Below are 17,877 nucleotides of genomic sequence, written 5' to 3' on the forward strand. Positions count from 1 at the left end.
CGGGGGGTGTTTGAGGGTCCGGGTGGGTGTTTGGGCATTCGGGGGGGGTCTCTGGGGGTCCATGGTGTGTTTGAGGGGCGGGAGGGGGGTTTGGGGGGGCTCGGGGGGTTTGGGGGGCCCCTACCACATTGGGGTGCTTCTCGATGGCCAGCGCCGCCCGGTCGGCCGTCTCCTGCTGCCGCTGGCGCTTCTTCATCGCCCTCATGATGAAGAAGAGGATGGCGGCGGTGAGGAGCAGCAGGGCCCCCAGCCCCCCCGCCAGCACCCCCATGTTCAGGGGGCTCCGGCCCGGCCCTGCCTCCGAGGGGTCCCGGGGGGCTGCGTGGGGGACAGGCGAGAGTTGGGGGGGCCATGCTGGGGGGCTGGGGGACCCCATCCCTGGGGGGGGCCTGGTGCTGTGGGGCAAGAGGGGACCTGGGGGGGGGTCCCCAGTACTGTGGGGCAGGAGGGGACCTCTTGGGGTGTGGAGCTGTGGGGCAGGGGCACCGGGGGTCCCAGGGCTGTGGGGTGGGGGTCACTGGGGGTCCTGGGGCTGAGGGGGGATGGTGGGGGGTCCCGGGGCTGCAAGGCAGGGGGTCACTGGGGGTCCTGGGGCTGAGGGGGGATGCTGGGGGTCCCGGGGCTACGAGGCAGGGGGTCACTGGGGGTCCCGGGGCTGCGGGGCAGGGGGGTCACTGGGGGTCCCGGGGCTGGGCGGGGGGCACGCTGGGTGTCCCGGGGCTGGGGGGGGGACGCTGGGGGTCCCGGGGCTGGGGGGCAGGTGGTCACTGGGGGTCCTGGGGCTGAGGGGGGATGCTGGGGGTCCCGGGGCTGTGGGGCAGGGGATCACGGGGGGTCCCGGGGCTCGGTGGGGGGCATGCTTGGTGTCCCAGGGCTGTGGGGCAGGGGGTCACTGGGGGTCCCGGGGCTGTGGGGCAGGGGGTCACTGGGGGTCCCGGGGCCGTTGGGGTGGGAGGGCACCAGGGGCAGGAGGCTGCTGGGGGTCCCGGAGCCGTGGGGGTGCTGGGGGTCCTGGGACCATGGGGCGGGGGTCCTGGGGGTCCCGGAGCCGTGGGGGTGCTGGGGGTCCTGGGGCCATGGGGCAGGGGGTGCTGGGGGTCCCGGAGCCGTGGGGGTGCTGGGGGTCCTGGGACCATGGGGCGGGGGGTCCTGGGGGTCCCGGAGCCGTGGGGGTGCTGGGGGTCCTGGGGCCATGGGGCAGGGGGTGCTGGGGGTCCCATGCACGCCCCGTCTGTCCGTCCGTCCGTCCGTACCCGCCTGGCCCGGCCACAGCACCTCCAGCTCCACCGTCGTGTTCGTCGTCTCTCCCGACTCCTCATCCCTCGCCAGCACCTGGGGGGCACCGGGGGGGCGATGGGGGGACACGGGGGGACCCCCCCTGCCCGGGGGGGGGGGGCACAGGGGGACCCCCCATCCCCCCCGGGCGCCTGGGTGTCACCCCCAAGCTCAGCACAGGACCACCACCCCAGCCCTGAGACCTGCTGGGGGCCTGGGTCCCCCCCCGGCCCTGCCCCGAGTCCCCCCCTGCCCCATGGGTGCCCCCCAAACCCCTCGGACTCCCTGGTGCCCCCCATTCCCCCTAGTACCCCCCCAGTGCCCCCAATTCCCTTGGTGACCCTCAAAACCCCCCAGTGTCCCCCAGCCCCCCTCATTCCACCCCAATGCTCCCAGCCCCCCTGGTGCTCCCCAAACGCCCTCGGACCCCCCAGGGCCCCCCAACCCCAGGGCCCCCGGCGCCCCTGGAGCCCCCCGGCCCCCCACCTCCAGGCGGTAGCTCTGGGTGGGCCGCAGGCCGGTCGGCGCGGGCCACCAGCAGCCCGTTGGGCATCACCTGGAAGAGCTGCCCGTGCTCGGTGCCGGGGGCGCAGGCTGTACCGCACCTGGGGGTTCACCCCCTGCGGGGGGGGGGCGCCCGCCTGAGACCCTGCCCCACCCTGCCCGCACCCTGCCCGACCCGCCAGGACCCCTGCCCCCACCCTGCCTGCACCCTGCCCGCACCCTGCCCGACCCGCCAGGACCCCTGCCCCACTCTGCCTGTACCCTGCCTGCACCCTGCCTGTTCCTTGCCTGCACCCTGCCAGGACCCCTGCCTGCACCCAACACCCTGCCTGCACCCTGCCTGCCCCGCCCACACCCTGCACCCTGCCCGCGCTCTGTTTGCACCCCTACTGCACTTCTGCCCCACCCTGCCTGTGCCCTGCCTTCATCCCTGCCTGCACCCGTACCTGCACCCCACCCCCTGCCTGCACCCCTGCCTGTGCCCTGCCTGCACCCCCACACCAGTGCCCTGCCTGCACCCCTGCCTGCACCCCACACCCTTGTCTGTAGCCCTGCCCGCACCCCACACCCACACCCTGCCTGCACCCCTGCCTGTGCCCTGCCCACACCCCACCCCCTGCCTGCACCCCTGTCTGTGCCCTGCCCACACCCCACCCCCTGCCTGCACCCCACCCGTGCCCTGCCCGCACCCTGCCTGTGCCCTGCCCGCACCCCCACCCCCTGCCTGCACCCCTGCCCGTGCCCTGCCCACACCTGCCTGTGCCCTGCCCGCACCCCACACCCTGCCTGCACCCCTGCCTGTGCCCTGCCTGCACCCTGCCCGCGCCCTGCCCGCACCCCACCCCCTGCCTGCACCCTGCCTGTGCCCTTCCCGCACCCCACCCCGTGCCTGCACCCTGCCTGTGCCCTTCCCGCACCCCGCCCCCTGCCTGCACCCCTGCCTGCACCCTGCCCGCACCCCACCCCCTGCCTGCACCCCTGCCTGCACCCTGCCCGCACCCCACCCCCTGCCTGCACCCCTGCCTGCACCCTGCCCGCACCCCACCCCCTGCCTGCACCCCTGCCTGCACCCTGCCCGCACCCCACCCCCTGCCCGCGCCCTGCCCGCACCCCTGCCCGCCCCCCGCCCCGCCCACCTCGGGGAAGTCGGGGTCGTGGGCGCGCAGGGCCAGCACGTGCCCGCCGAAGGTGAGGAGGAGCGCGGCCTCGCGCGCGCCGGCGGGGACGAAGGCTCGGTAGGCCCGCGCGGGCGAAGCGCGGCGGGTGCCGGTTGGCGGCCAGCACCCCGCACCACCGCCTGCGTCACCGCGTACTTGCTGGCGTCGTTCACTCTGCGCGGCCTGCCGGGGTGCCGGGCACCCATGGGTGCTGGGGGGGCGGCGCCCCCCCGCCCGGCGACCCCGCCCCGCGGGCGACCCCGCAGCTCCATGGGGGCGCCCCAATCTCCCCCCCACCTCCCTGGGGCACCCCCCCATCTCCATAGGGACCCACCCATCTCCCCCGGGGCACCCCAAATCTCCCCAGGGACCTCCATCTCCATAGGGACCCCCCAGCTCCCCCCAGATCTTCCCAAGGACCCTCCCCTTCTCCCCCCCAAGTCTTCCCAGGGATGCCCCCATCTCCCCACATACCCCCCCCATCTCCCCCAGCACCCCAAATTGCCCCAGGGACTCCCCATCTCCCTGGGCACCCCATCTCCCACAGCCACCCCGCTCCCCAGGGGCACACCCCAAAGCTCCCTAGGGACCCCCCCCCCCCCCCCCCATTTACCCACATACCCCCCATCTCCCCAGGCACCCCCCTCATCTTCTCCAGGGGCGCCCCCATTTCCCCCAGCACCCTCATCTCCCCAGGGCACCCCATCCCCGAGAGAACCCCCATCCCGCCCCCACCCCCCAGGTCCCCCCAAGCCCCCCCCCCCCAGCCGCCCCCCGCCCACCATGACGCTGAGGCTGATGGCGGGGGTCGTGCGGCTGCAGCCCCCCTCCCCCTGCCCCCCCGCCCCCCCAGGCCCCCCAGCCCCCCCCCCCAGGCGCCCCCCGCCCACCATGACGCTGAGGCTGATGGCGGGGGTCGTGCGGCTGCAGCCCCCCTCCCCCCTGCCCCCCCGCCCCCCCAGGCCCCCCAGCCCCCCCCCCAGGCGCCCCCCGCCCACCATGACGCTGAGGCTGATGGCGGGGGTCGTGCGGCTGCTCTCCACCCGCCCGCAGCAGCGTGATGGCGCCCGTCGCGTTGTCCATGTGGAACCGGCCGCTCTCCTGCCCTGGGGGGGGGGCCGGGCTGAGCGGGGGACCCCCGGCACCCCGCCCGCCCCCGGGACCCCCAGCCGGCACCCCGCAGCCCCGGGACCCCGGCCGCCTCGGGAACCCCCACCCCCCAGCACCCCGCCCGCCCTCGGGGCACCCCCACCCGCCCACCACGGGGATACCCACCCCCGAGTCCCCCTACCCAGCCCGGACCCCCCCACCCGCGGCACCCCCACCCACCCCAGGATCCCCTACCCCCGGGACCCCCACCCACCCACCCCGAGGACACCTATCCCAGCACCCTCCCACCTACTCCCGACTCCCCAAAACACTGTGGGACCCCCCCACCACGGGACCCCCCACCCCCCGGCACCCCCACCCACCCCGGGACCCCCCCACGCACCCCACCATGGGACATTGTGGGAAAATCCCCCCGGGACACCCCGGGGGGGGTCCCCAATATCCCCCCCCCCCGCACGTTCCTACCTGCGCCCCCTATTTTGGGGGGCACGTGGGGGGTATTAACCCTTTGAGCACCCGTAGGGGGGGTTTAACACCTTGGGTGCTCCAGGGCGTGACACCCCACCCCCCCACAGCCCCCCGTGACGGCGGGGTGCCGTCTGCCCCCTGCCCACCCATGTCCGCCTGTCCCCACCCACCCGTGTCCATGTGTCCCCGCCCACCCGTGTCCATGTGTCCCTGCCTGCCCATGTCTGTCTGCCCCTGCCCACCCATGTCCGCCTGTCCCCGCCCACCCGTGTCCATGTGTCCCCGCCCACCCGTGTCCATGTGTCCCTGCCTGCCCATGTCTGTCTGTCCCTGCCCACCCATGTCCATCTGTCCCCACCCACCCGTGTCCATGTGTCCCTGCCCACCTGTGCCCGTCTGTCCCTCTTCAGCCGTGTCCATGTGTCCCTGCCTGCCCATGTCTGTGTGTCTGTGCCTGCCTGTGTCCATCTGTCCCCGCCCACTCATGTCCATCTGTCCCCGCCCACCCGTGTCCATCTGTCCCCTCACCCAAGTCTGTCTGTCCCCATCCATCTGTGCCTGTGTCCCCCCGCCCGCCCGTGTCCGTCTGTCCGTGCCCGCACGTCCCGGTGTCCCCCCGCCCGCCCGTGTCCGTCTGTCCGTGCCCAGCCGCCCCCGTGGCCGCGCCCCCCGTGTACCTGCCAGCAGGGAGTAGGTGATGGCCGCCCTCAGGCCCCTGTCGCCGTCCTCGGCGTAGACGGAGCCGGGGCTGAAGCTCAGGGGACCCCCCTGCGTGGGTGGGGGGGCGCGGGGGGCTCGGCTCAGCCCCACGGGACCCCCGGGCGGGACCCCTGCCGCCCCCCGGCACGCCCCCCACCCACCTGGAGCGGAAGCTCAGGGGGCCCCCGTGGGTGAGTGGGGGGACGCGGAGAGTGTCGGCTCAGCCCCACGGGACCCTCGAGTGGGACCCCCGAGTGGGACCCCCACTGCTCCCTGCCCACCTGGAGCTGAAGCTCAGGGGACCTCCGTGGGTGGGTGGGGGGACACAGAGAGGGCTGACTCAGCCCCACGGGACCCTCGAGTGGGACCCCGCCATTCCCCGCCCACCTGGAGCTGAAGCTCAGGGGACCCCCGTGGGTGAGTGGGGGGATGCGGAGAGGTCTGGCTCAGCCCCACGGGACCCCTGGGTGGGACCCCCGGGTGGGACCCCCACTGCTCCCTGCCCACCTGGAGCTGAAGCTCAGGGGACCCCCGTGGGTGAGTGGGGGGACACAGAGAGGGCCGGCTCAGCCCCATGGGACCCCCGGGTGGGACCCCCGGGTGGAACCCCTGGACTGAACCCCTGGGTGGGACCCCCACCACCCCCTGCTGCCCCCCGCCCACCTGGAGCTGAAGCTCAGGGGACCCTCGTGGGTGAGTGGAGGGACGTGGAGAGGTCCGGCTCAGCCCCACGGGACCCCCGAGTGGGACCCCCGGGCGGGACCCCCGCCCCCCCCGGCGCCCCCCGCCCACCTGGAGCTGGCCCTCGGTGACATTGGCCGTGTAGACGGGGCTGGTGCAGACGGTGAGGCCGCGGTGGCGGCGGGGGGTGCAGGGCAGGAACTGGGGGTACTGGTCGTCCCCGTCCAGCACGTTCACCCGGACGCGGGCGGAGGCGTTGAACCGCTCCTTGGTGTTCATCTCCTGGGGGGGGGGCGGAGCGGACGGACACACGGACACACAGGCGAGTGGGTGGACAGAGGCCGGAGGGGCGAAGAGACCCCCTCCCAAACCCTGCTGGGGGGGAGCCCTGCCCGCCCTGAGCCCCACCGGCAGGGAGATGGGAGGGGGGGCTGCCTGGCCGGCTCAGGGACCCCCAGGGGACAGGGACCCCCCCCATGGGACAGAGACACCCAGTCATGGGGACCCCCAGGGGACAGGGAGGAACCCCCCATGGGACAGGGACCCCCAGGGGACAGGGACCCCCCAGCACAGGGACTCCCAGGGGACAGGGACCCCCAGTCATGGGGACCCCCAGGGGACAGGGAGGAACCCCCCATGGGACAGGGACCCCCAGGGGACAGGGACCCCCCCAGGGGACAGGGACACCCAGTCATGGGGACCCCCAGGGGACAGGGACCCCCCAGCACAGGGACCCCAGGGGACAGGGACCCTCACGGCATGGGGTCCCCAATGGGACAAAGACCCCCATGGAACGGGCCCCCCCCCGGCCTGGCCAGGAACGGGGTGGGCAGCGCAGGGCGGGGGGGGTCTCCCAAGGGCGGGGGGTGCCGGCGGGTGGGGGTGGGGGTGGGGGTGCCCCCCCGGCGGGGCCCGCTGGCGGGGGGGGGGGGGGCGGGCACCCATTAGGGAAATGAGGGGGATTGAGGGCAGGTGCTGACGGCATCACGTCACCCCCAATTAGCGGGTGGCGGGGATCGGCCGGGGGGGCGGGGGGCACGGGGGGGGCACGGGGAGGGCAGGGACCCGTGGGGCGCTGAGGAGTGCGGGCACGGGAGGGGGGGCGCGGCAGGAGAATGGGGGATGTGGGGACACGGTGGGGGGGTGGGCAGAGGGGCTCCGGCATGGCCACCGTGGCCCACCCCACCAGCGGGGTGGTGCGGGCAGGGCGCAGGCAGGGCACGGGCAGGGCGCGGGCAGGGCACGGGCAGGGCACAGGCAGGGCGCGGGCAGGGCGCAGGCAGGGCGCAGGCAGGGCGCGGGCAGGGCACAGGCAGAGTGCAGGCAGGGCGCGGGCAGGGCACAGGCAGGGCGCAGGCAGGGTGCAGGCAGGGCGCAGGCAGGGTGCGGGCAGGGCGCGGGCAGGGTGCGGGCAGGGCGCGGGCAGGGCACAGGCAGGGCGCGGGCAGGGCGCGGGCAGGGCACAGGCAGGGCGCGGGCAGGGCGCAGGCAGGGCGCGGGCAGGGCGCGGGCAGGGCGCGGGCAGGGCGCGGGCAGGGCGCGGGCAGGGCGCGGGCGTCGCGGGGGGCTCACCACGGCGGTGACCACCACCTCCAGGCGCTGGCGGCTCTCGAAGTCGAGGGCTCGCGCCAGCACCACCTTCCCGCTGTTGGGCAGGTCGATGCGGAAGAACCGGGCGTCGGGCTGGGGGGCCAGCGGGGGGCTCAGCGCCGGCAGGTGGCCCCCCCGCTGTCCCCCCTCGCCCCCCGGGGCTCACCGAGGCCGTGTCGATGACGTACATCAGCGTGTCCCCGTCCGCGTCCTCCGCCTGCGTGCTGAACACCACCGAGTGCACGGCCGCCAGCTGACGGCCACCCCCCGTCACCCACCGCCCGCGCCCCTGGGCCCGCCGGCACCCCCAAACCCACCCTGCGGCCCCCAAACCCCCCTGGGCGGCCCCACCCCCTCCCAGGAGTCCCCATCCCCCCCAGGTCTTCCCATCCCCTTGGGGTGTCCCCATCACCTCCTGGGTGGCTCCATCCCCCCAGGTCTCCCCGTCTCATTGGGGTGTCCCCATCCTGTCCCAGGTGTCCCGATCCCCCCCCCGGGTCTCCCCATCCCCACCAGGTCTCTCCATCCCCTTGGGTGTCCCCATCACCTCCTGGGTGACCCCATCACCCCGGGGTGTCCCTGGCCCATCCCGAGTGTCCCCACCTACTCCTGGGTGTCCCCGTCTCTTCTTGAGCACCCCCATCCCCCCCGGGTGTCCCCATCTCCTCCTGGGCACCCCACCTTCTCCCAGCACCAGCCCTATTTCCCATCCCTGTCCCCACATCTGTTCCTGTCCCCATCCCGAATCCACGGCCATCCCGGTCCCCATCCCTGTCCCCATGACCATGACCATCCCTGTGGCCATCCCTGTCCCTGTCCCCGTCCCCATCCCTGTCCCCAGTCTCTGTCCCTTTCCCCATCCCTGTCCCCATCCCTGTCCCTGTCCCCGTCCCCAGTCCATGCCTGTGGCCATCTCTGTCCCCATCCCTGTCCCCATGGCCATCCCTGTCCCTGTCCCACCCCCAATCCATGCCTGTGGCCATCCCTGTCCCCATCCCTGACCCAGCGGCCATCCCCATCCCTGTCCCCATGACCATGACCATCCCTGTCCCCGTCCCTGTCCCCAGTCCACACCCATCCCCATCCCTGTCCTGGTGCCCATCCCTGTCCCCGTCCCCATCCCTGTCCCCATCCCTGTCCCTGTCCCCATCCCTGTCCCGGTGCCAACCCCCTTCCCTGTCACCATGACCATCCCTGTCCCTGTCCCACCCTCAATCCATGCCTGTGGCCATCCCTGTCCCCATCCCTGACCCAGCGGCCATCCCCATCCCTGTCCCCATGACCATGACCATCCCTGTCCCCGTCCCTGTCCCCAGTCCACACCCATCCCCATCCCTGTCCTGGTGCCCATCCCTGTCCCCGTCCCCATCCCTGTCCCCATCCCTGTCCCCGTCCCCATCCCTGTCCCCATCCCTGTCCCCATCCCCGTCCCCATCCCTGTCCCCATCCCCGTCCCCATCCCTGTCCCCATCCCCGTCCCCGTCCCCATCCCCGTCCCCATCCCTGTCCCCATCCCTGTCCCTGTCCCCATCCCTGTCCCGGTGCCAACCCCCTTCCCTGTCACCATGACCATCCCTGTGGCCATCCCTGTCCCCAATCCCCGTCCCCGTCCCCGTCCCGCCCCGTCACCTCGCTGACGTTGTGGGTGAGGACGGCGGCCCCCTGGAAGTGGGGCCGGTTGTCGTTCTCGTTGAGGACCTGGACGATGATCCGGTACTCGACCTGCCGGGGCGGGGGGTGGGGGGCGGCACGGGGGAGGTGGGGGGGTGGGACGGAGCCCCACGGAGCACCCCGCGCCCCTGGGGGTCCCCCGTGGGTGCGGGGTCTCCGCGCCGCGGCGGCCGTACCGGGGAGAAGCCGTCCTCAGCGCACGTCAGGGCCACCATCAGCACCGGCGACTCCAGCTCCTGCGAGGGACGGGGCGTCGGGCGGGGGGCCGCCACCCCCAGGGGCACCCCCTTGGGGGGTCCCCAGGCGGGGGGCGCGGGCTGGGCGGGGGCGGGACGGGTGCTGGGGGGGTGGCGGGTAGGGACGGAGTGGGCACGGGAGGAAAACGGGATGGACAGACACGGGACGGACATGGGATGGACAGACACGGGACGGACATGGGATGGAAGGACATGGGATGGACACAGGATGGACGGACACAGGAGGATGGAGGATGGACACGGGATGGACATGGGATGGAGGATGGGCATGGATGGAGGATGGACAGAGGCAGACACGGGACAGACAGAGGCAGACAGACACGGGACAGACGTACATGGGACGGGCAGAGGCTGGAGGCAGACAAATGCGGGACAGACGGACACAGGACGGATGGAGGCAGACGTACATGGGACAGGCAGAGGCAGACAGATGCGGGACAGAGGCAGATGGACATGGGACGGGCGGACGCAGACGGACGCGGGACAGACGGAGGCAGGTAGATGTAGGATGGGTGGAGGCTGGAGGCAGACGGACACAAGACAGATGGACACAGATGGACGTGGGATGGATGGAGGCAGACGGATGCGGGACGGAGGCAGCCGGACAGACGGGACGGAGGCAGCCGGACAGACAGGCGGGAGGAGGCAGCCGGACAGACAGGCGGGAGGAGGCAGCCGGACAGACAGACAGGCGGGAGGAGGCAGCCGGACAGGCGGGAGGAGGCAGCCGGACAGACGGGCGGGAGGAGGCAGCCGGACAGACGGGACGGAGGCAGCCGGACAGACAGGCGGGAGGAGGCAGCCGGACAGACAGGCGGGAGGAGGCAGCCGGACAGACGGGAGGAGGCAGCCGGACAGACAGGCGGGAGGAGGCAGCCGGACAGACGGGACGGAGGCAGCTGGACAGACAGACAGGCGGGAGGAGGCAGCCGGACGGGCGGGAGGAGGCAGCCGGACAGACAGACAGGCGGGAGGAGGCAGCCGGACAGGCGGGAGGAGGCAGCCGGACAGACAGACAGGCGGGAGGGCTGAGGCTGGCGGCAGCACCTCGCGGTCCAGGGCCCGCCCGGCCGAGACGTTGAGCCGCAGGCTGCGCCCGTCCAGGTAGAACCAGGCGGCGTCGGCGCCGTCGAGGCAGAGCTGGAGGCCGCCGCCCCCCGCGCCGCCCCCCGCGCCGCCCCCCGCCGGCAGCCGCGCCACCAGGCTCCCGTGGGCGCTGTTCTCCGCGATCTCCGTGAACAGGTTCCCGAAGCCGCTGCACCCGTCGGGCCGGGCTGACGCCACCCCGGGGAGGGGAGCGGGGGGTGTCAGGGACGGGGACACCCGGCCGCCCACCCCACCCCCACCCCCCCCACCCCGGCCCCTTGCCCGTGGCCACCCCGGGGGTCTCCGGCGCCTGCGTCCCCACGCCCTGATCGCCATCCCCGGGGGTCCCTGTCCCCTTGACGGTCTCCAGCCTTTCAGGTCCCCACCCCTGCCTCCCCCTGCCTGTAGGTCACCGTCACCCGTGTCCCACCCCCCTGGACCCCCATCTGTGGGTCGCCGGTGTCCCCCCGGGTCCCCACCTCCCGGTCCTCATGTCCTCGGGTCCTCACCCTCAAGTCCCCATCCCTTGGGTCCCCATCCCCCAGTGACCCCATCCCCAGGGTCCCCATCCCTTGGGTCCCCGTCTCTCATGGTTGTCACCCACAAGGTCCCCACCTTTAGGTCCCCACCCCCAGGGTCCCCATGCCCTGGTCACCCCCTCCCCTGGGGCCCCATCCCCAGGTCACCGTGGCCCCACCAGCCAATGGGCCCCCCCCACCCGGCCCCAGTGTCCTTCCCCCCCACGCTCCCCGGTGCCCCCTGCCCACGCTCCCCGGTGCCCCCCGCCCGTGCCCGGTGCCCCCTGCCCACGCTCCCCGGTGCCCCCTGCCCACGCTCCCCGGTGCCCCCCGCCCGTCCCCGGTGCCCCCTGCCCACGCTCCCCGGTGCCCCCCGCCCGTCCCCGGTGCCCCCTGCCCACGCTCCCCGGTGCCCCCTGCCCGTGCCCGGTGCCCCCTGCCCACGCTCCCCGGTGCCCCCCGCCCGTGCCCGGTGCCCTCTGCCCACGCTCCCCAGTGCCCCCTGCCCACGCTCCCCGGTGCCCCCCGCCCACGCTCCCCGGTGCCCCCCGCCCGTGCCCGGTGCCCCCTGCCCACGCTCCCCGGTGCCCCCCGCCCGTGCCCGGTGCCCCCTGCCCACGCTCCCCGGTGCCCCCCGCCCGTGCCCGGTGCCCCCTGCCCACGCTCCCCGGTGCCCCCTGCCCACGCTCACCCGGGGCCAGCTGCAGCGCCAGGCAGGTGGCCAGGAGGGACGAGGCTGCCGTGGGGCCGCGGGGCCACCGTGGGGCCGGGGCCGCCATGGGGCCGGGGGGATGCCGTGGGGCCGGGGGTCCCTCGGTGGCAGCCTGCAGCTGGTGGGGGGACGGTGGAGCAGGGCTGGGACCCCCACCTCTGTCCCCTCGTCCCTTGTCCCCTGCGCCCCCACCTCCATGTCCCACTGGTGATGGTCCCACACCGCTACCTCCAGTCCCCATCTGGGGGTCCCCATCCCCATGTCCCCAGTCTGGGGGTCCCCATCCCTGTTCACCTCCCAGTGTCCCCAGTCTGGGGGTCCCCATCCCTGTCCCCCTGCCCGCATCCCCATCCCTGGCACCCTGTGCTTGGGTCCCTAACTCTGGGTCTCCATCCCCTGTGGGTGGTCCCCTGGGGTCCCCATCCCTGTCCCCACCCGTGGGTCCCCAACTGCAGAGCCCCCTTCCCCTGGGGTCCCCAACCCCAGAACCCCAAGCTTAGGTGGCCATGCCCGTGTCCCCCATCCCCGGGTCCCACCCCCGGGGTCCCCCATCCCAGGACCCCATGCTTGGGTGCCCCTGTCCCCAGGGGTTCCCCAGGGGGTCCCCCGTCCCTCAGGGTGGTCTCACCGGCCTCGGTGCCTGGGGGTCGGCCGGGCCGCGGTGATGTGGGGGGCGATGCGGGGGGCGATGTGCCCACGCCAGGCCGCCACCGCTCCCTGCGGGACAGCCACGTCCCCCCGAGTCCCCCCCCACCGGCACACGCGTGGCCCCCCCCGTGTCCTGTCCCCCGCCGTGGGGTCTGCAGGGGTTGGGGAGGGGTGTCCCCGAACACCCCACCCCCAACCTGTGGGGCGTGGGGACCATATGGCGCCCCCACCCCCCCGCCAGATGCTGGTCCTACCCCTCCCCCTCCCAATTAGCTGCAGGTAATTAGGGCAGGGGAGGGGGGGGTCCCCATCTGCCACCCCGACACCCCCCCCCCCGGCACCGGGATGGGTGGGGAGGGTCCCCATTCTGTCCCCCCGGGGAGCGCCCCGCCCCCGTTGGGGGGCAAAGAGGGGAGCCAGGGTGTCCCGCCCCCCGACGCCGGGGGTCCCTCGGGGTGCTCCCCCCGCCCTGCCGCGGCCAGACACCCCCCCCGCGGGCCGGACCCCTCCGGGCAGAGACCCCGGCGTCCGGGCTGCCCCCTCCTCGCCCCGGGACCCCCTCCCCGGCCCCCCCGGCGCCCCCGGCCCCCGTTACCTGCCCGGTGCCGCCGCCCCCGGCGCTGCTGCCCGGCCGGGCCGGGACGGGGGGGGCGGATCAGCGGGGGCGGCCTGAGCCGCGGCGGGCGGGGCTGCGGGGCTGCCTGTGCTGCCTGCCCTGCCCTCCCTGCCTGCCCTGCCTGCCCTCCCTGTGCTCCCTGCCCTCCCTCCCTGCCTGCCCTGCCCTCCCTGCCTGCCCTGCCTGCCCTCCCTGTGCTCCCTGCCTGCCCTCCCTGCCTGCCCTGCCCTCCCTGCCTGCCCTGCCTGCCCTGCCCTCCCTGCCTGCCCTGCCTGCCCTCCCTGTGCTCCCTGCCTGCCCTGCCCTCCCTGCCTGCCCTGCCCGACCTGCCCTCCCTGCCTGCGCTGCCTGCCCTCCCTGTGCTCCCTGCCTGCCCTGCCCTCCCTGCCTGCCCTGCCCGCCCTGCCCTCCCTGCCTGCGCTGCCTGCCCTCCCTGTGCTCCCTGCCTGCCCTCCCTGCCTGCCCTGCCTGTGCTCCCTGTGCTGCCTGCCCTGCCCTCCCTGCCTGCGCTGCCTGCCCTCCCTGCCTGTGCTGCCTGCCCTGCCCTCCCTGCCTGCCCTGCCTGCCCTCCCTGTGCTCCCTGCCTGCCCTCCCTGTGCTCCCTGCCTGCCCTCCCTGCCTGCCCTGCCCTCCCTGCCTGCCCTGCCTGCCCTCCCTGTGCTCCCTGCCTGCCCTCCCTGCCTGCCCTGCCCTCCCTGCCTGCCCTGCCCTCCCTGCCTGCCCTGCCCTCCCTGCCTGCGCTGCCTGCCCTCCCTGTGCTCCCTGCCTGCCCTCCCTGCCTGCCCTGCCCTCCCTGCCTGCCCTGCCTGCCCTCCCTGTGCTCCCTGCCTGCCCTCCCTGTGCTCCCTGCCCTCCCTGCCTGCGCTGCCTGTGCTCCCTGCCTGTGCTCCCTGCCCTGCCCTCCCTGCCTGTGCTGCCTGCCCTGCCCTCCCTGCCTGTGCTGCCTGCCCTGCCCTCCCTGCCTGCCCTGCCTGCCCTGCCCTCCCTGCACTGCCCGCACTGCCCTCCCTGCCTGCCCTGCCCTCCCTGCCTGCACGGCCCTGCCCTCCCTGTTCTCCCTGCCTGCCCTGCCTGCGCTGCCTGCCCTCCCTGTGCTCCCTGCCTGCGCTGCCTGCCCTGCCCTCCCTGCCCTGCCTGTGCTCCCTGTGCTGCCTGCCCTGCCCTCCCTGCCTGCGCTGCCTGCCCTGCCTGTGCTCCCTGCCTGTGCTGCCTGCCCTGCCCTCCCTGCCTGTGCTCCCTGCCCTGTCCTCCCTGCCTGCCCTGCCCTCCCTGCCTGTGCTGCCTGCACTGTCTGTGCTGCTGGTGTTTCCTGCTGTGCCTGCTCCGCCTGCCCTGTTTTTGGTGCCTGCCCTGCCTGTGCTCCCTGCCTGCGCTGCCTGCCCTGCCTGGGGATCTGCCCTGCCTGCGCTGCCTGCGCTGCCGGGACCCGCCCAGGGCCGCACCCACGGGTGCTGAGGGGGCTGGTGGATGTTCTCGTGAGCCCCCCTCTCCTTCATCTTCGCCAGGTGGTGGGGGACGGGAGGGGTGCCCGAGGGCGGGAGGGGAGTCAGTGTCACTCCAGGCTTCAAAAAGGGCAAGAAGGACCCGGGAACCTCCAGGCCAGGCGCCCCACGCCCACCCGGCACGGTGACGAGCGGCTCCCCTGGAGGCCACCTCCAGGCATGGGGAGGGCCAGGAGGGTGTCAGGAACCGCATGGATTCACCGAGGGGAGATTGTGCCTGACGCCCTGCTGTGGGGCGTGAGTGGCTGGGTGGGTGGAGGGAGAGCAGCGGGTGTTGTCTGTCCTGGCCTCAGTGGGGCGTTCGACACTGTCTCCCACAGCACCCTCACAGCTGAGCTAAGGCAGCGGGGGCTGGATGAGAGGACGGTGAGGTGGGCTGAGAACTGGCTCAGCAACAGCTCAGAGGGTCGTGATCAATGGGGCAGAGTCTGGATGGAGGCCTGTCACTAGTGGCGTTCCCCAGGGGTCTGTGCTGGGTCCAGGCCTGGTCAACAGATTCATCAATGACCTGGACGAAGGGACAGAGCGTCCCCTCAGCAAGTTCACTGATGATACCGAGCTGGGAGGAGCAGCTGATGCACCAGAGGCTGTGCTGCCATCCAGCGAGCCCTGGACAGGCTGGAGAGCTGGGCCGAGGGGAACCTCATGGGATTCAACAAGAGCCAGTGCCAGGTCCTGCCCCTGGGGAGGAACAACCCCCCGCACCAGCACAGGCTGGGGGGGACCTGCTGGAGAGCGGCTCTGCTGAGAAGGCCCTGGCAGTGCTGGGGGGCAGCGAGGTGACCCTGAGCCAGCACCGGGCCCTTGGGGCCAAGGGGGCCAGCGGTGTCCTGGGGTGCATGGAAAGGAGTGTGGCCAGCAGGGCGAGGGAGGTTCTCCTCCCCCTCTGCTCTGCCCCAGTGAGGCCACACCTGCAGGGCTGCGGCCAGTTCTGGGCCCCCCAGTTCAAGAAGGGCAGGGAACTGCTGGAGCAAGGCCAGGGCAGAGCTGCCAAGGGGATCAGGGGCTGGAGCATCTCCCTTGGGAGGAAAGGCTGAGAGACCTGGGCTTGTTCAGCCTGGAGAAGAGAAGGCTGAGGGGGGATCTCATCAATGCCTATAAATATCTGACGGGTGGGTGTCAGGAGGATGGGGCCGGGCTCTTTTCAGTGGTGCCCAACGCCAGGCCAAGGGGCAACGGGCACAAGCTGGAACAGGGGAAGTTCCACCTGAACATGAGGCCAACCCCTTTGCTGTGCGGGTGCCAGAGCAGGGGCACAGGCTGCCCAGAGAGGCTGTGGGGTCCCTTCCCTGGAGACATTCACCCCCCGCCTGGACGCGGCCCTGTGCCCCTGCTCTGGGGGTGCCTGCTCCAGCAGGGGGTGGGACGGGGTGAGCTCCTGAGGGCCCTGCCAGCCCCCACCACTCTGGCATGCCGTGGCTGTCACCTCCCTGCCCGCACTGCGCGTGCCCCGGCCCCGCAGCCCCGGCCCCGCACTCCCCGCGCTCGGTGCGCGGGCGGCTGCGGGGGACGCGGCGCTGAGCCGCCCTAAAGCCGCTTTGGGGACAAAGAGGATCAACGCGTCCGGCCGCGGGGACGGGTGGGGGCACCCACGGCCCCGCCCACCCCGTCCCCACCCCCCCCCCCCGCGCGCGTGGGGGGGTGTGTGTGTGTGTGTGCACGCGTGTTCACACGCGCCTGACCTGCTCCTTTGCACACACACACACACACGTTCGTGCCCACTCGTGTGCCCACGGCCGGCAGGACCCCCCTCCGGTGATCCCTCCGCCCCCCCCCCCCCCCAATCTGGGGTGACCCCAAAGCTGCCCCGCCATGGTGGGGGCTGGAAGCGGAGCCGGGGGGGGGGGGGGGCCCCCACCCCTGGGGCACAGCCCGGCACTCCGAGGTCTGGGGTCCCACCCCCGACCCCCCCCCCAAGTCACAGACCCCCGCATTGGGGGCACCTGGCACCCCAAGATTGGGGGGGCCCCACCCAGACCCGCACCCCAGCGCTGGAGGGACCCAGGACCCCAAGGGTGGGGGGCGCCCATTGATCCCAGCGCTCCAAGATGGGGGCCCCCTCCCAGCTCTGGACCCCCCGCATTGGGGGACCCCACCCAACTCCGGGCCCCCGCATCAGGGGGACCCAGCACCCCAAAATGGGGGGGTCCCCACCCAGCCCTGCACCCCCGCAGTGGGGGGAACCTGGTCCACCTGGGTCTGTGGTCCCCACGCAGCCCCACACCTCGGCATCGGGGGTCGCAGGGTGCCCCCACGGGTGACACCCCCACCTCCAGGGCCCGTGGCTGGAGTGGGGGCTGGGGGGGTGCGGCCGTGGGGCTGGGGGGCAGGAGCACGGGGGTCCTGGGAAACTGGGGGGGTGGGCCACACGACACAGACCCCTGTGGGATGGGGGCAGTTGGGGGGCCAGGGAGGGGGTCCCAGCCTCCCACCTGTGACCCACAAGTCACCACAGCGTGCCCCTGTGCCACATCCCTGTCACCCCCCCGTGCCCCATAGAATGTCCCTGTGCCACCCCATAGCGTGCCCCTGACCCCGTCCCATAGAATGTCCCTGCCCCCCATGCCCCATAGAATGTCCCTGTGCCACCCCATAGTGTGCCCAACACCCCCATGCCCCATAGAATGTCCCCGTCCCACCCCATAGCGTGTCCCTGCCCCCCGTGCCCCATAGAATGACTGTCCCACCCCATAGCGTGTCCCTGCCCCACCCGTGCCAGGACCCCAGCCCCACGGCGCGACCCACAGAGCAGAGCAGGCGGCGAGCAGGGGCAGCGCGTGTTGGGGTACGGGGGGGGGCACACACACACACGCCCCCCCACCCAACATTTGGGGACCCCAGGGAGTGTGGGGAGGGGTCAGCGAACCCCAGCGTCCCCCCGCCTCCCACCCAAGGGTGCTGCTGGGGCCTCGTGTCCTCGGAGCGCCCCCCCACCCCAGCCCCCCCGGCCCCCCTCCCCCGCACTGGCACTTCCCTTTCCAGGGTGAGCCAGTGTCACGGGGCACCCACGGGACACCCACAGACCCCCCGCGGCACCCCGGGGTGGGGCAGGGATGCCCAGAAGCACCCAGTGGTGGGCCGTGGACCCCCCCAAGCAGCCCCCTAGGGTGGGGTGGGACACTTGGGGTGGGCTGTGGGCCCCCCCAAAGCACCCTTGGGGTGAGACATGAACCCTTGGGTGGGGATGTGGGTCCCCAGCAGCACCCTAGGGTGGGACATGGACCCTCAGGGTGGGACACAGACCCCCCCCCAGCAGCACCCTAGGGTGGGCTGTGAACCCTTAGGGTAGGCCATGGACCCTTAGGGTGGGATATGGACCCCCAGCAGCACCCTAGGGTGGTGTGAAGCCCCTTAGGTGGGACATGGACCCTTAGGGTGGGTTT

The 17,877-nt window shown here is 73.6% G+C and overlaps 1 protein-coding gene and 2 long non-coding RNA genes across 3 annotated transcripts; all 3 read right to left on the reverse strand.

Annotated features, from left to right (window-relative positions):
• Positions 1-130: 130 nt before the first annotated feature.
• Positions 131-3,184, reverse strand: LOC142050969 (uncharacterized). The gene is made up of 4 exons (XR_012658236.1): positions 2,916-3,184; positions 1,762-1,895; positions 1,254-1,332; positions 131-318 (listed from the first exon to the last, which is right to left on the reverse strand). It is a non-coding gene; the product is annotated as an uncharacterized LOC142050969 (long non-coding RNA).
• Positions 3,185-3,581: 397 nt separating this feature from the next.
• On the reverse strand, positions 3,582-13,135 carry LOC142050970 (cadherin-related family member 5-like). Its single transcript, XM_075080172.1, has 11 exons — positions 12,972-13,135; positions 11,708-11,846; positions 10,460-10,686; positions 9,332-9,391; positions 9,114-9,206; positions 7,651-7,737; positions 7,467-7,577; positions 6,006-6,176; positions 5,192-5,282; positions 3,901-4,042; positions 3,582-3,585 (listed from the first exon to the last, which is right to left on the reverse strand). Exons 2-11 carry the CDS (start codon positions 11,793-11,795, stop codon positions 3,582-3,584), a joined length of 1,074 nt encoding a protein of 357 aa, XP_074936273.1. The 5' UTR covers positions 11,796-11,846; positions 12,972-13,135.
• Positions 13,136-17,253: 4,118 nt separating this feature from the next.
• On the reverse strand, positions 17,254-17,871 carry LOC142050971 (uncharacterized). The gene is made up of 2 exons (XR_012658237.1): positions 17,793-17,871; positions 17,254-17,718 (listed from the first exon to the last, which is right to left on the reverse strand). It is a non-coding gene; the product is annotated as an uncharacterized LOC142050971 (long non-coding RNA).
• Between the last annotated feature and the right edge of the window lie 6 nt (positions 17,872-17,877).

Source organism: Phalacrocorax aristotelis, unplaced genomic scaffold (genome assembly GCF_949628215.1).
Source record: "Phalacrocorax aristotelis unplaced genomic scaffold, bGulAri2.1 scaffold_374, whole genome shotgun sequence".
In the NCBI taxonomy this organism is placed as follows: domain Eukaryota; kingdom Metazoa; phylum Chordata; class Aves; order Suliformes; family Phalacrocoracidae; genus Phalacrocorax; species Phalacrocorax aristotelis.

Bases quoted from the DNA above. Each gene is read 5' to 3' on its own strand.
- LOC142050970 (XM_075080172.1), bottom strand. From the start codon at position 11,795: ATGGCGGCCCCGGCCCCACGGTGGCCCCGCGGCCCCACGGCAGCCTCG. The intron at 10,687-11,707 runs GTGAGCGTGGGC...GGGTGGCGTCAG, and splicing joins GGCGCTGCAGCTGGCCCCGG to CCCGGCCCGACGGGTGCAGC. The intron at 7,738-9,113 runs GTGACGGGGCGG...GGTGGCCGTCAG, and splicing joins TCACCCACAACGTCAGCGAG to CTGGCGGCCGTGCACTCGGT.